Here is a 16,521-nt window from a genome sequence, read left to right as displayed (position 1 = left end):
TTTTAAACTTGTTTACAACACTTATGAAGGTATAATTCCATTGCATCGTCCCCTTTATCAAATTACTAATTAAATTAATCGTTCACATTCACATATGACAATTAATGATATCACTGTACTATTTTTGTATGAAGTAAAAAATGCTTTTCAACTAATAAATAACGAACTATTCAACCCTCTAAACTTTACACTGGTAAATTGCTTTTCTTTTTTTCATTATTTTAATGCAATATATTAATTTATATATTTTACTCTTATTTATAATGTATTTAAAATGTGAAATATTACATTCAAAAATAACGTGCCACCCCAGTTAATAAATAATAAAAACCCCTAAATGTAAGAAAATGACAATGAGATATGTTGTACTTTTTAAAAAGAAGGTTTGTTCTCAAGAAGTCGTTTTTTTTTTTTTTTTGTACTTATTTGAGTGTTGAACCCACATGCAATGTAAAAAGATAAGCACGTGATTACTATATACACAATGTTAAAAGGTCACGATTTTACTTGAGTCTGAGGACAAGAGACATATTCCGATTCTTTGTTTTCTTAACAAGAGAAGAATTAATTAAGCATGAAATTTAGTAAATGTGGTTTCTAAAAGTGGAGGCCAATATGAATCTTTGTTATTTTCTTGAAAATTCGTTCAACATAATTGATGTGACTTACGAATCTATTGATGTTTCATTGTATGATGTATTATTCGTTTTGGTTTTAAATGAGCTTTATCGATTTGATCTGAAAGGTGCCTCACTAAAAAGATGAAGTCTTGGGCCTTATAAGCCACTCAAGCTACTCATCGACCTCCTCGACAAGGGGCTTGGGAGGGACACACGGCCTCGATGTTCCCACAGATGGCATCAAATGATGTGGTTTGCGACTCGATCGGCGCCCCGTCGCGCGATGTACTATTTGCTCCTGTTCCGAATGGCATCATGAGTTTGTCTTGAAAAAACATCTCGCTAGGGAGATGAGGTCATGGGGCTTATAAGTCACTCAAATTCCTTTTTTGTAACTAATATGGAACTCTTGTCTACATTATCAATAATTTTGATGCATTTATATTATTTATTAGATAAGTTGAGGACTGCGAATAACTATTTTTGATTGGCAAAATATATTTCGTGCAAAATAACCTTAATTTGACTCAAAACGACAATCTTTTATACACATTTAAAATTAATAAAAAAGTATTTAAGAAACTATCATAAATTATAATCAGTTATTTATTTTATTTTTCTTCTCTTCGTATGATTATATATGCAAAAAATTAAGTTATATAACATGTGGGCTCCCAATACTTAAATACATACACATATAGAAAATAAAGTCTTGCGTTTCGTGACTTTGGGAGATATTTGATTTTGCTCAAAATTATTTCTTGTAGTTACATGAGATGTTTAAATTTAATGTTTGGTTGTATGTGGATTGGACAGAGATAATTTCTCAGTGCTACGAAACTCCCTTGTGAAGCAAGGGACCTTTTTGGGCTTGAGAATTGAGGTATGAAGCAAGGAATTTGATTCCGACCATAATTTATTTAATTATAATTAATTATCATAATTAAAAATTAATAATCATTGTAAAAAATTATTAATCAAGACCACGCAATAATTTTTTTATCGCAGTATTTGTGAGTGTGACAATAACGAAAAGTCATGATAAAATATTTATCAAGGCTCATAATCATGGTAAAAATAATTTTTATGATGAATAAATAAGAGGACGAGAAGTTCTCACCGTGACCCGTGTCGCAAATTATTTGCAACACAAAAGATGTAACCCGGAAAAAAATTGTGATCCGTCGCTAAATATGTCATTTCCAAAAAATGAAAAAACCCTGTTTCGGACCAATACGTGACAAAAAGGTCATGGTAAAAATAGTAAAACTATTTGATGGAAGTTGCAATGATATATTGATTTCCAAGTCTCGCTCTAATTAATAGGAGAGTATTTTTTGTTAAATTTGAAGTGATATTTTACTTTCTTTTGTAGTCAAAATGCTCCAAATCAAGTATTATATTATAACATAGCTTATAATGGATTGATGAAATGGAAAAAGGTAAAGAGAAGTCAAAATAAACATATGGACATATTAGAAGGAAAAATTAGGTGTGCCCATGCCTAAATTTGCAGGAATATGACTACAAAAGGAAAGTTCAAGACTCAATTTTCGGAAATATTTGAAGCTGATTGGGATACCTTTTGATGATTGGAAGCTAATTTTGCTGGAGGAATATATTTAGGACAATAGTTTAATTTTCTTTAGTTTTTTAGTTTAATTAAGAATTTATCTTTTTTAATTCTAATAAAATTATTTAATATGCATATTTTACATCGAATGCCCGGGAACGATCAACGGAATACCCCTTGATCGGCTTTTGATTTTACTATGTACGTGGTTACCGCTTTTGGGCTTCCGCTTCCTAGGCCGATCCACTCCTTTCATAATTATATGCAGAAAGATTAATTAATCATGGACACATAATTGTGGATTAAGTTAACCTTTAGCAGCGGAAGTATGTTGATCCACGTAGCCGGATTTCATTGTCTACAAGCCCATGCATTGATTGAATCATAAACACGTTGTCTTGAAGTTCACCCTATGAAGACCTTCAAAATCTCCCCACGTTGGATCGTGCTCCAAATGTTGAAGAAATCACGAATACCCCTTGCTCACTTTGGTGGATTACTATCACAGTAACCCATTGGTTTATACACCTCAAATCCATCGATGCTCCAAGAAAAAGCATAGAGAGAAATATATTGAGAGCGAATATTTGAAAAGAGTATATTTGCATGAGTGTTCGTAATCAACTTATATTTTTAAGAGGAATTCGTATCTCAATATATATTTGGAGCACTATAAATGGAGAACTGCCGAATATTACTTTGTATTAATTTCTCCTACCAAAATCGCGCGCTCCTCATAGAGTCGCGTTTCCGTGAATTCTTTTCATCCCAATAGAACCCCTCCCGAGAATCAGAGAAGCGCTCCGAAGACTATGGTAGAACCACCATAAAACCACTGACGAAGTAGCCGAAGAAAAGAAAAGCTCAGACAGTGCAGACATGACCAATCGCTTTGCCTCCTCGAAACTCTATTCTTCTCTCTTCTCTTCTAAAGGTCTCTCTCTATCTCTCTCTCTCTTTGTGTATCTATATGTATATACGTACGCACACACATATGAAGTTATTGTCTACTGTGTGAATTCATGTTTTTTGTGTACCAACTAACGCAAGATTTCATCTTACAGTGAACCCATTTTCTGCGGCTTGCTTTTCCACACACATTGTTGGTGAATCCCCAGTTCTTGTAATCTCCCTGTCTCTGTGTGTGTGTTTATTTGAGTACATTTGTTACATAACTTGTGTAATATTAACAGACACAATTGCACTTAGGAATCGATTTTGTTTGACGCGATTTTTGAAAGCTTTTATCTCTTTCCTTTATCTATTTTTTGATGGGTGAAGGTCAGGGATTTTATTCATGCGGCTTTGTATGATCCGGAACATGGGTATTTTTCTCAAAGATCAGGCTCAGTTGGAGTGCTCGATAGAAGCATTAAGTTCAATCAGCTCGAAGGTTGTTCAATTCTTTATTAATTGTTGATTACATGGCCTTTTATGTTTCTCCATAATTAATTGCAGTTGGCTTTATTTGATTTGAAATGTAAGTTTGTCCAGTCTGTTGTGGGATTGAAGATTTGATTCTAAGCCCAGAATTGAATTGTGTAGTGAATTGGACAGTGGTTTTAATTTTCTGTGGCAGCTTAATGTAGCTTCAATTAAGATAATTTTGTTAGGTAAGAGTAGAATTGATGTTAAAGAGGGACTAGTTTGTTTAGATATTGAAAAAGAAAACTTAGAAGCTTCAGCTATCATGATGGTGAGCTGTATGTACTCTTGTAGCTTTTGAAATGATGTAAAAAATAGTTCTTGATGTATATTCATCAGAAGATTCCATGTCGGTTCTAATTGGTTGTTAAGCTATCTCTTTCTAGTTTCCTGTATAATTAATAATTTTTTTTTTTGTGAGTCTTGGGACTCGGGGTAAGCATAATCCTCCATGTATATGACTACCACTAAACCAAATGATTGACTTCTTTGGAGTTGGAAACTTAGAGTCTCAGGACTGACCAAGAATGACCCATTAATGAACATTTCCTATTGTAAATGGGAAGCACTCTGTTAATTCATATTGAAGCAGGAGGGTAATCTGTTACCTTTATTGCATTGGTAATCCAATGACCTCAATAGCAAAATGTGCTTTATGGAGAAATTATTAAAAGGCAAAGGGAAAATGACTTGGGGTGATTTGTGGATGCAACATGTCACTGAAATTTTTGCATTCTTCATGGTGGTGGGAGACCAAGGAAGTTTCAATGTTTTAGCTGTTAAACATTTTCTTGGGATTGCCAGTTCTGAGATCAACTAAAAAGTATTGCTTGTTTTGATCTTCGGCCATGCTTCTTTTCAGTTGAGGGCTAGATCAACTTCAAAAGTATGGCTTTGTTTTGTTTTCATTTTTTACTCTCTGAAAGATTGTAAAAGATATCCAGAATGTTTGTCTATGTTTTTATAAAACACATAGTTCAATTTGCTTTACATGATTTTTGTTTATCTTGCACTAATACAAAATACAAAACTAACAAATTAAAGACTTTAAAAGAACCACAAAGACTTACCTCTATCTTTCAGAAATAAAGAAAAATACCATAAAATTAAAATGAAACAAAGCCAAACGCTTGCTCTGAACTCTTTGTTAGTGGTTACTTTTGTTTCCAGATGAGGACAGTCCTCTCTTTGTAATCTCAGCTGCTTTATTATCATCTAACTTCTGCTCGTCTTTCTCCAATTGCTTTGATGAGCATTGAATGCCTTTCTTGTGCAGAGCTGGAAGATAGTTTGGCTCGAAATAGAGTATTTGATTATGGAAATATAGAAAGTGAAAAAAGTAGTAACTAGTAACATAATGCACAAATTATGTGGGAGGGCGGCTGTTTACAAAAGCTGATTTTGGTTATTTTTAGAGTTATATATATTGTCATACTGTTTATTTTCTCTATGTAAGGACCCTTGAAAAATAAAAAGTCTCATAATTGCTCTTTCTGGAAGCCATTGATTATGCATGAGTTTTCACTGTTCAAATTATGAAACAAACTTTTAGGGCGAAAAGCTTATATGAAGCACCTGGACGCAATCTACAAGCAGAGTGATACATCATGGTTTACTCCAGTTGAGCTTTTTAAGGTATAATACCAGAGAAGCTTGTGATGCTGAAGTTTCAATTATTTCTATTTGCTAGTTGAATTGTGAAGTTGGCTGGAAATGCTTAGAAGCACCTCTATGAAAGTGCCCCTTTATTTATATGTGCAAATTATTCAGTTGGAAAACCTCTCATTAGCAAGATTGACTGCAAGTATTAAAATGACTTTCACATTTTATGTTACTTTCTACAATTTTAATTATATCTTGAGCTGTATCTCATGAATTAAAATTTCTTTTTCCAACTGGAACTGTAGTAGCTTAATCAGGGAGGAAAATTGAAATATGTTATTGCTTTTTAGTTAATATTGAATTATTTTGATTGTAACCTTGATCTTCTTTAATGCAATAAAAAAAGAAGTTCATATTGCCTGAATTACCTCTCTATTTTGCTGCTAAAAATAATGTCTTGTACAGATGTGTTTAATCATCTTCTCGACTTGTTTAAAGTTCTCTCTGCCTTCTTCCTCACCATGATATTCTGTTCTGGGTTGCTCATGATGGCTTCTGATTAAATCAGATAAAATCAATACCCTTTGCTGCTGCCATATCTAGCTTGCATTTTGCAGCTAAGTATCTCTACGTGATGACATTATAAATAAGCATGCATAGTATAACTAACTTTAGTGTTGTTCAGTTACTTCAAGACCAAATCTTATAAGTCATGACTGACTAAAATCTTAGGACCAACCAAACATGGGATATGTAATCTGCTGAGTTTCTTTGAGGAAATATACGATTATTAAAAATTTCTGAAAAGTATTGCTAAAGCATGAGTTTGGAGCTCAATTAAATTATATATGTTTTCATCTCCGATCCATTCATGCGGAAAACACTTATGCGGTAAGCAAACAATGGGGAATTAACATTTTACTAAGGTTATGGATTTACCCCCTCCAAGGTGAAACTTTTGTGATTGCATAACTTCTTTGCTTACCCTCCTGCCCTTCGTGCACACTAAGTTGAGGGGAGCATATCCTTAATACTATCCCAATACCTGCATCCTGTTCCAAAAGTAAATCGAAAAGAAAAACCAGCTTCTTTACCTTTTGCATTGCTTTCTCCATATTATCTTTGTTTTTAATATTATATATTTTTTTTATCTCTTGCAGCCTTGGTATGCCCATGGAATAGCTGAAGCAATTATGCGGACTGCTAACCTATCTGTTCCACTGAAAGTAAGTTCTTTAGTTTTTTGGTTTCCATGCCACACCATGAGTGTTATGTTTTTGTCTTTGATATGCTGATAGCTTTAGAACTTGTTATTTTATCTCAATACAATGATTTTTATATTGTTATTGATCAATCCTGTTTATATATGAAGCCATCTAATTGCTATGAGAAATAGTAGAAGTGGCAGTTTACAAGTCCTGGTAACTTTGGCGAATAACTCTTGTGAGGATATGGTGGTGCTCCATATTTACATGGGGAACCCAGAGATGAATTCCATTTGTTTATCCATTATTTTCTTATCTTTTTAATTAATAAATTGTGAATGGCATTCATTGTTGAATCATATTGGTGTTTGTAATTGCACCCTATGGCCTCAGATAATCACTAGGTTCCTAGCTTTAATCATTAGAATCTTCAACTTGCTTCCTTGTGGAAATCTTAAGCTGATGGCTATTTGCATGCTTATTGACTGTCATATTGCAGCAATTGGTTCTGGCAAAATGAGCATCGATATTTCCTCTGTCCCAATTCATCACTCTTGTTTTGTTTTTAGACTTCCAAAAATAAGGCTCCTGTTCCTAAATTCGACTTTTCTCTTAAAGAAACACTCTCACTTTAAGCAATGATGAGGCACCACCAACTTTTAACCTCTACTTTTGAGGGTAATAATGTAAATTTTCCAAGTCTTATCTGAAACTCTATGCTGATTGAACTGGATAAAAGAAGATGGAATTGCAGGAGTATCTATTTGAGATTTGTGATGGTTTGTGATTGAAATTTAGCAGTAGTTGGTAAAAATTTATGGTTACTTCGAGTGTTGAGCCTGGCAGGTTCTGCAGAAGATCATCTATCAAAACCATGTTCGCAAAATTCTCAGGTGCTCAGAAGTAAAAGCAGTGGCTTGAACACTGAAGAGCTGTCCTGATTTTGGAAGACCAACTCTCTTTTATCACTGGCTGTCTATCCAATAATAAAACAATTGCAATTGATCACTTTTTAATGTTGATTTTTATATCCAGAAAATCATTTTCCATGTTTGTATTCATCACTGCCCCCCTCTTTATAAGCTTACCCACGAGAAGCACAAATCCTCCGCGCGGATTGTAATTCCATAGTACTCGAAAGACTGAAATAGAGTCAATCAAGAAGGCCGTAAGACCCTTGCAGTCCCAAACAGCATAGAGCTTGGGAAGCTCGGATCTGATCAAGATCTGGACAACAAGGAGCACTCAACTACTAGTCTAGTCTAGCAGTAGTTTTCCTATTAATTTGCAATGTGAATATGAATATGACTTATGAAATTAGTTGAGTAGGCCTGCGTTCGTTGTCTGGTTTACACATGTTAGGTCTCTTTAGTAATGCTTTCCATCCCCTGATACACTTAGCTGGAGACGAATAAACTGAGAATGGATTTTTATACCTTAGGAGTTAGGATGACAGTAATTCATTTGCTTCAATAGATTGTTGTTGAATGAATTTTGACACGCATGTTTGCTAGTGTTGAGAATAGAAATTTATCTATATGTTTGCTAATGGGTCTTCTGACAAAGTGTTTGAGGTCTTTTTAATCTAAACGGTTACCTTTCCTTTTTACAAACTTTAGAATAGTAGAATGGTATCTTGTGTTAGATTGATTGTTAGTTTACCATGTCCTTCCTTCCCTGAAATTGAGAACTTAAACATATTTCTTTTGTTACTTCTTTTCCAGATATATGAGATTGGAGGTGGATCAGGAACTTGTGCAAAGGGTGTAATGGATTACATAAAATTAAATGCACCTACAAGAGTTTATGAGAATATGTCTTACATGTATGTATCGTGATGAGGCATCCTCGTTTTTCTTCTATCTCTGTCAAAAATGCTTTTGATGTATAATCTCTTGGAAGAAGGTTCTAGACATGCCCATTTTTTGTGCATACACATGCATGTTTAGTTTATTGAATTAGTCAGAACAAATTGAACCTAGATCTAGCTGGAATAGTGCCTTTAATCATTTTGAAGTTGAAGTTCGGTTCTTTTTTCTTTTCTTTTACAAATGAGGCATCTTAGCTGGATTTAAAAAATCTCGAGTGGGATAGATTTGCATTACTGCTGGAGCTTTAATTGGATAATGTGTATTCTATTGTCGTAGTTTCTTGTCGAAATAACAATGGTAATCGAATTTATTGCAGTTCAGTAGAAATCAGTTCTTCACTTGCCAAGAAACAACTAGAAACTGTTGGAGCAGTAGACAGTCACTTGGCAAAGTTTAGGGTAGAGTGTCGTGATGCTGCCGATGCAAATGGATGGGGTATGATGGCCTTATTTCTGCAGTGTTCTCTTTTACCTGTTACTTTGCATACTTCAGTTAATGTACTTTTCTCGGAAGCAGCAGTCTTTCTCATCAAACTTTTGTCAGTTTGTGGTTTAGACCATATACATAAATCATAATGTGAAAATTATTTGAGGACTGAAGTTTAATCTGAACTTACATCTGTTGGAACAGGTCTCGAGCAACAACCTTGTTGGGTTATCATGTTAGAGGTATGTGGTTACTGGTTTCCTTGATTTTACGTATTCTTTTGTGTGTACTATGAATTTGTGAACAAAATCAGAAGTTCACCAGTTAGTCAGTGTAGGTTGTTTGTATTCATGTTGTTGACATGAAAATCCTTGTTTAAGATAGACCTTGACCAGTGAATCGTTGTTTGTAATAATCATCACCTGTTCTATTCTTTGTAGGTGCTTGATAATCTTCCACATGATCTTATCTACTCTAAGGATCAAGTCTCATCTTGGATGGAAGTATGGGTTGAGAACAAACATGACAGGTAACAGCTTGTTTGGTCTCATTTTCATCTCAATTTTTAATTTTTATCTTCTTTGGATGTTCTTATTATTGTATTGGTTATTGTGTGAAAACAAAAATGTATTGGGACTACTTGATGTGGTTTATGATATGATATAGCGGTAAGGTTTACATTATAGAGATTAGATAAGGTTTAATTTTGGAGGTAACTATAACGCCATCCTTTGAGGTCTGGTTTAGTTATACATAGACTCCCTCCGGTCTTAAAAATTACGTCTACCTCCCTTGACGGTAATGTCTGATAAAAAGGCCTAATTTTCTTAATAAAATGACTCTTCTACACTTCATTATAAATTATACATACAAGCCTTGAGGTTTATTCAAATTACACGCACTTCCCCAAACGTCCATCCTTTTATGATAATATTAGTGAAGGTATATGTAGTCTTGGAAACATTTTGGGGGTGTATATGTATTTGAATCAAACTTTGAGGGAGGTTTATGTAATCTGCAAACACTTGAATTAGTCAAGTCAGTGGTAAAATTTAATTTTCATTGAATTTTTATACTGACATTAGCAAACACTGTTAATATCTTTAACAGTTGGTTGCGTAAGGTTACTACATATAATTTCCGAAAGTGGAGGAGTTCTACGTGTAATTAGATCAAACCTGACGGAGGGGCGTTGTAATTATCGCTTAATTTAATGATAATTGGTAGGTAGGTTGTACTTGTTATCATTTTAACTGTCATGTTATTGTATTTTGAAAGTATATATTGTTTATTTATTAAATTAATAATTGGAATATGTATACATGTATGTGTTTCTGCATTAACCAATTGGACAAAAATGTTTGACGAAAATGATCCAATCTGGGACTATAAAATCACTACAAAGACCAAATAGTTGTTGATTGGAAACTCAGGCCCAGGCCCATGATCAAGCCCAATACCCATTTAAAAGGATGGATCAGCATGTCAGATCCAACGGTCTAGGTTAACCTAGAAAGCTACCTTAATACTTCCACCCCACCCACGTTATTCTTCACCACACCATGACCATTTCTAGACAATGGAAGCCCTAGGCGGCTGCTTCAGCTGATGCCAAGAAAAGTCAGTCCCTACTTGAACTTTTACCAAATTTCTTGCGTAGCCATGAAACAATTGAATGGTATTTTTCTTGAACTATTTCTTCTTTTCAAAATGTATTTTTTGAGTTGTTAAAAAGAAAATGGAAATGATGGCATCAACTAAAAGGTCTCAGCAGGATGTAGCCATGGGAGGATAGAGGTCTGAAAACTACCAGAAAATGAGGAAGAGGGCCCTTGTCCGTGTTCGAGTTATACATACAGACGCTCGCAACCTCTTCCATAACACAATCGCCATTTTGGTGATATTGGCTGTAAGAAAAGGTGTGGATTGCATTCTAACATTGAAGTGCGATTTAGACTTGAGCTTCATGCCCCCTCTACCATGCCTCAACTCAGTTGAGCTATCACAATGCTTCCAGCATTGATCACATCCTCAGCTGATCCATTTCTTAATTTAGACACAAATTTATGAGTACTCTTTGCAGTGTTCTCGGCTTTCAATTGTGGGGCTCTCAGCCCTCGGAACTCTTTTTGTTCAGAGTCTTGATCACTTGTGATTAGTTGTAGAGGTGTGAATACGGACTTTGTGCAGGCTTACAACTTGGTGAGTTATATAGTTTCCTTTATAATTGGATTACTATGGTTGGAATGATAGAGGATGGAACTATTGTTATGTTCCAAGTCCTATATTTAGCTAGCTGCTAGGAATGCGGTCTCAAGAGTCTTCTTGGAGCGCATGTCTCTTGTGTTGTGTTGAAAATGATGGGAATTATTTGAAAGTCAAACTAGAGTGCTGGCTAATCGTAGACCAGGGTGTACCCTCCATTAGCAGATGATGTGCCTTAGTTCCACTTGACCTTATGGAACATAGATTTGATTGCTGTGAATTTGGATACAAATATGGTGACTATGTTCGTTGATGCTTGGCGATTCTTAAACAACTCACTGTATGCATTCATGCTGCTTCTTGACTCGGGCTCTATGTGTTAATGATGACTGGCTTCAACATGTTCCGCCTTTGTATTGCTTAACATGCCAAGAACTTGTAATGTTCAATCCACCCCTATCGGAAATGAATCATTTCATTCAAGATTGCTCAAAAAGAGGACGGTACAAGCCGTGATGATGAATAGGATGACACAAATACTAATAATGAAGAGAATGATACACATGATAAAACAAAATGTTGAAATAATGGTTAAGATTTAATTGCTACGAAGTGGATGTTATGACTTGTCTCTATGTAGAATAATTAATTTTATACTTGAGTGAATTAAACATTAACATTGTCTTTCTCTATGTACAATACTCAATGTTTTTAGATTTAAAAAATCTTGAAGTGATAGGATATATAAAATCTCCTTTTCATTTCTCTAGAAAAAATCAAGAGGGATGTACATATATAAACAACTTCCAAAATGAGATGTACATATGTAGATGTTCATATTAAAGCACAATACACAAAATACCAAATGTAACATGAATTTAATAATGTAAAAGATTTTGGAATATTTTATAAATATTGAAGTCTGTGGTTGCATGCATGAATTTAATAATGTAAAAGATTTTGGAATATTTTATAAATATTGAAGTCTGTGGTTGCATGCATGGTTTTCACACAAATATAAAATTGAGATAAGTCATATAAGTTTAGAAGCTTTTATATTATTTAAAATTTTTTTTGGAAGGGTTTTTGAGAGATTCTAATCATATCATTAAGATTAATTTTCACCATCCACTTGAAGAGGCCAAATGTATAAATATTGGGTAGGAGTTCCTTTTAATAATCAAATTTCGATATTAATATTTTCAATCAAAATTTTATCTTTAAAGTTTTTACTTATTTGTTCATTTTCTTTCTTCATATCTACTTATTGTCGTATGTAAATATTTAAATTTCAAATAAATATATATGTATGTATATACGTATTATCTTAACACATTATCAAAAGATACAGAAAGAAAAAAAAATTAATATTAAAAAAATAAAAACTATGCTTCACACGCAAAGCGCGTGTATTTTACTAGTTGATCTAATACATAAAAATGTTTTCCGTCTTTTTAACCTAGTAATACATGAATTCCCTTTTTCAAACAAATAACATTTTAAGTTGAGATTGAAAGGGAGAGACAAACAAGCCTTTCTAACTTGTCTGTTCGTTTTGTTTGTTATTCCCTATTTTTTATTGGAGAAAATTCAATTTTAGTCCTATAACTAGTTATGGATGTGGCATTTTTGGTCCTGCATGAATTGATTTTTGCAATGTAAGTATGTAACTTTAGAAATTTGACAATTTTCATCCTTTTTCTACTAATTTGGCTGGAAATTTGCATGTGACTTGCACACGACCCAATTTAATTACCATTTTAGTATGTAACTTGGGGGCGTTGGCATTACTTAGTCCTATGTCTTTATTCATTGAACTTATTTTGGTTCTCCTGCATGTTTATGTTGTATCTGGTCTCCTTGATTTTCTATTTTGCATTCCTATGCTCTTCAATAGGTCAGCACTGTCTGAGCTGTATAAGCCTTTAGAAGACCCGTTAATTGCAAGTTGCATGGAAATCCTGAATTTGGCAAAAGATGGTACTACTGTTGGAAGCATGGCAGGTTCAGTTGCCAAAAATATTTGGGCTAAAGTTTTTCCTCGGCCTCGAAGATGCTGGCTACCAACCGGTTGTTTAGTAAGACAATATTCAATAAAGTGTACAAAATTCTTTATCTAGATTTATTTATTTATATAGTAACCCAATAATAAATTGCACAGAAACTTTTACAAGTTCTACATGGTGCTTTACCAAAGATGTCTTTGATCGCATCCGATTTCAGTTACCTTCCTGATGTAAGAATACCTGGTGAACGAGCTCCACTTGTTGCAAGCAAGGTACAAGAGGTGTTATTCCTCTATGTCTTTCAATTTTTCTTCATGCATGGAGGCCAGTGTGTTTTTATGTTTATCTCCCCTCTTTTTGGTAATGAATTATCGTTTCAGTTACTAGTTGATTTAGCATATAGCAGAGTGTCAGGACTCAGGAGGGGCTTTATGCTACACTTCTGCCAAATTTCTGCTTTTTTAATGTTAATATCAAGAAACAGAAAACTATAACAGAACCTGATAATTTATTTCCTTTTGTTTATTTGTTTAAGTACGACTTATTTCTCTAGCACCGAAAAATGCCGACGTGGCATATCTGGAAATACAACATGAGAAAAGCATTTTTACTCATGCCTTTCTGCAAACTCAGATCTCTTCCCAGATTTAAGGAAGAAGAATTAAAGCCTTTCTGAACTCTTGAATTGTTAGGGAAGGCCCCGATTAGAAGCATAGATATTCAGTTTATTCACAGAATTCCATGAGTACCAAAAAGGTAAGAATGCCTTTTCACAACTTCATATCTTATTAAGGCTGCTCTACTCACCATTGGTTTAGCTAAAAGCTTAATTGCTATATATGTTGGGGCCTTTACAAATGTTCCCATATATGTTGGGGCCTTTACAAATGTTCCCTTTCCATATTTTGATCGTGTCCTAATCTGATCAAGAACAAACTGAACGTGGAATTGGTGCATAAAAGCTTATGTCTAGTCTCCTTGTTTTTTGCAGAAAGATGGCAATAGCTCAGATCACAGCAGTTATCTGGATGCAAAGGTTTACTACCTCTCTCTCTCTCTCTCTCTCTCTCTCTCTCTCTCTCTCCGTCGTTGCCTCCATCCAATTATTTGTTAGAACTTCTTCTCTAACTGGTGCACATTCCTTTTGCAAGTGCAAGATACGGTACATTATGTAATACGTTTAAATTAACAATATGACACAAAAGTTATAATGGACGAAGCATCAAGCTCAAGGGATAAGATGGATGTCTACAAAGATTATAGGTTTTTTACATGGGAGCTAGTAGTTATCATTAACAGGATAACTGTTGAAGATTCAGGGATTTTTGTCTTTTTCCTTTTCTTTTCTATCTTTTCTGTTGAAGATTCAGGGTTTACAGTTACAATTTCAGTTGAATGTGGACCTCAAACTAATTACACTGTCATACATGATATTCTTGCACGTGGAATCATTCATGTGTATTTGATAGGATTATTTTGATACTGAAGTTAACAACGAAAAATTAATGGTGACGGGACTCTTACGATCAACTAATGGATCTCATGCTAAATCAAGTGGCCATGAAATTCACTTTTGTTGATTAGGCCACGGAGGATTGTGAATGAACTCTCATCATTAGTTATACTTATCTTCACAACCAATGTAAACATGTTATCTTCTTTAGAATATTGTGTACTATTTGTTCATTTGCCCTTAATAGTGCTGAAGGTTAATAGTAAAAATTTATTTTTCCTGTGACGATGCTTGTAAAGAGGGGAAACATTGCAGCGATGCGGAACTAATTCATATCCATTTATTTAAGTACCTATTTTATCTATTTTCTTTATGTTTGAATGTTATAGTTATGTGTCTGAAGACTTGAGTAGTACCTCTTGTGACATATGATCACTGATTAGTGCCCGAATATTTTCCTCCACAGGGTGATGCTGATATATTTTTCCCAACAGACTTTTGGCTTCTGGAACGTATAGATCATTATTGCTCTGGATGGTTGAAGCCACATGAAGATAATTCTTCCAAGAAGGGAAAGAAGAGGCGCACTCTTACGGTAATTTCTTCACCTTTTAGTATGAAAATACTTGTACTTGGTAACTACATAGTTGTCTATACTTAGTCAAATTGGTGACAATTTTGCTTCCTCTATGTAAGACATTTACATTGAGATTGGTAAAGGTACAAATGCATCTAACTAAGTTCTTAGAAGTTCATAAAAGTCAAAACAGACCAACTGCCTTAATCTTGAGTTACATGTACATTTGTCTATATCAAGTACAAAATTGCCTTGCATATTCATTTTGATTTAGCAAAAATGTAATTGTGTCCCATGTTTGCTGAGTTATCAAGTGGAAAAGGTCAAGGGTGGATGAAATTTTCATATTGAACAATATATTATTACTCCCTCCATCCCGTAATTGTGTGCTTAGTCTGACTTTCAAGGACTTTTAGACGCAGTTGAATATTGTAAGTTTTGTGTGTTTTTAAATTGTTGTTCTTAAAAGCAATGCTTGAGAGATAGTAACTGATTGCCAATGAAATGGTACAAATTTATGCAAAATCACATCTGCAGATGTGATTACTTCACTTGTTATATTAAATGGTATCTTTCTGTGGCTGAATACCTGGTGCTCACTGCTCTCTTCCCCTCCCTGTATTATGCTTCTTCATGTTAGCTCGATACCTCATCTTTCATGGAAGAATTTGGTCTTCCCTCCAAGACAAGAACCAAGGACGGATACAATCCGATGCTGGATGATTTCAAGAATACTAAGTTCTATCTGAGTGTTCCTACGCATAATATCAAATAGATAGCTTGGAGTAGTAAATCAACATCAATTTACAAGAATCCTCAGGTGTGTTCAGAGAAGACATTTCTGGCATCTTGCCTAAATTTAAAGAGGAAAAAAAAAAAAAAAGGACACCAAAATCTCACCAAGTTGGGGGGGATTACTGCAGATCGTCGAGATCATGATGTTTGAAGATTTGTGGTTTATCAACGATGGCAGTACTATGGACAAAAGCACTAGGGTTAAGCAGTTTCGTCAGTGTCTACTGTTATTCAGCACAGAGGACGGACAACATGGGACAAGCATTCCGAAGGCATAATTTTGATCGACACGAGAATTCTTTCACATTTGAAGAGTTGCACTGCAGCTGATATGTTGGTAAACTGATTCTCAATGGTGGACATATAGGAACCAAGAAATTGTGAACTGAAGAGGTACTATGATTTTGGTTGAGGAATGTAGAATAGCAGTTGTATTAATTATTTGCTTATTTCTTATGGGCAGCAGCCGAAGGATGGATATCATACATTTGCATTTCTTACGAGTCATACAAAAACCCATTTTCCTTCTGTGTATAAGTGAACCAATAAGCCTATGCATGATCAAGTGGTGCATTGTTAAGGCCTTTTTGCCTTTGCACTAATTTCAACTTCACTTCATCTGATTAAGGTTTAAGAGGGTGTTTGTTTAGATGACCTTATAAGCTTGTAGTACTTGTAAATGCTGTTAGATTTGTAAGATATTAATTTTATTTAAAAAATTAAGCACGTCAGAATAAGATTTGTATTTTGTTGGAGAAAGGAA

General features: G+C 34.3%; 1 protein-coding gene across 3 annotated transcripts; it reads left to right on the top strand.

Moving 5' to 3' along the window:
* Positions 1 to 2,923: 2,923 nt before the first annotated feature.
* Positions 2,924 to 16,287, top strand: LOC105158665 (NADH dehydrogenase ubiquinone complex I, assembly factor-like protein (DUF185)). 3 transcript variants are annotated; one of them, XM_011075492.3, is made up of 15 exons: positions 2,924 to 3,127; positions 3,258 to 3,316; positions 3,475 to 3,586; positions 5,171 to 5,253; positions 6,381 to 6,446; positions 8,150 to 8,250; positions 8,613 to 8,731; positions 8,927 to 8,964; positions 9,163 to 9,251; positions 12,825 to 13,005; positions 13,089 to 13,205; positions 13,925 to 13,969; positions 14,853 to 14,981; positions 15,604 to 15,783; positions 15,887 to 16,287. In XM_011075492.3, the coding sequence occupies exons 1-14, from the start codon at positions 3,073 to 3,075 to the stop codon at positions 15,736 to 15,738; spliced, it is 1,329 nt and encodes a 442-aa protein (XP_011073794.1). In that variant the 5' UTR covers positions 2,924 to 3,072; the 3' UTR covers positions 15,739 to 15,783; positions 15,887 to 16,287. The 3 variants fall into 3 exon arrangements, with proteins under 3 accessions (XP_011073794.1, XP_011073793.1, XP_088735310.1); XM_011075491.3 differs by having other exon boundaries at positions 15,604 to 16,287; XM_088879184.1 differs by having other exon boundaries at positions 2,930 to 3,127; positions 3,258 to 3,299; positions 15,604 to 16,287.
* Positions 16,288 to 16,521: the final 234 nt, after the last annotated feature.

The sequence above is a fragment of the Sesamum indicum genome, linkage group LG3 (assembly GCF_026168435.1).
Source record: "Sesamum indicum cultivar Baizhima isolate 11 linkage group LG3, ASM2616843v1, whole genome shotgun sequence".
Classification (NCBI taxonomy): Eukaryota; Viridiplantae; Streptophyta; class Magnoliopsida; order Lamiales; family Pedaliaceae; genus Sesamum; species Sesamum indicum.
This window is presented reverse-complemented; position numbering and strand designations above follow the sequence as displayed.

Coding starts and splice junctions, on each gene's coding strand:
- LOC105158665 (XM_011075492.3), top strand. CDS start 3,073: ATGACCAATCGCTTTGCCTCCTCGAAACTCTATTCTTCTCTCTTCTCT. Junction 8,965..9,162: donor GTTGGGTTATCATGTTAGAG/GTATGTGGTTAC, acceptor TATTCTTTGTAG/GTGCTTGATAATCTTCCACA. Junction 13,970..14,852: donor GCAGTTATCTGGATGCAAAG/GTTTACTACCTC, acceptor TTTCCTCCACAG/GGTGATGCTGATATATTTTT.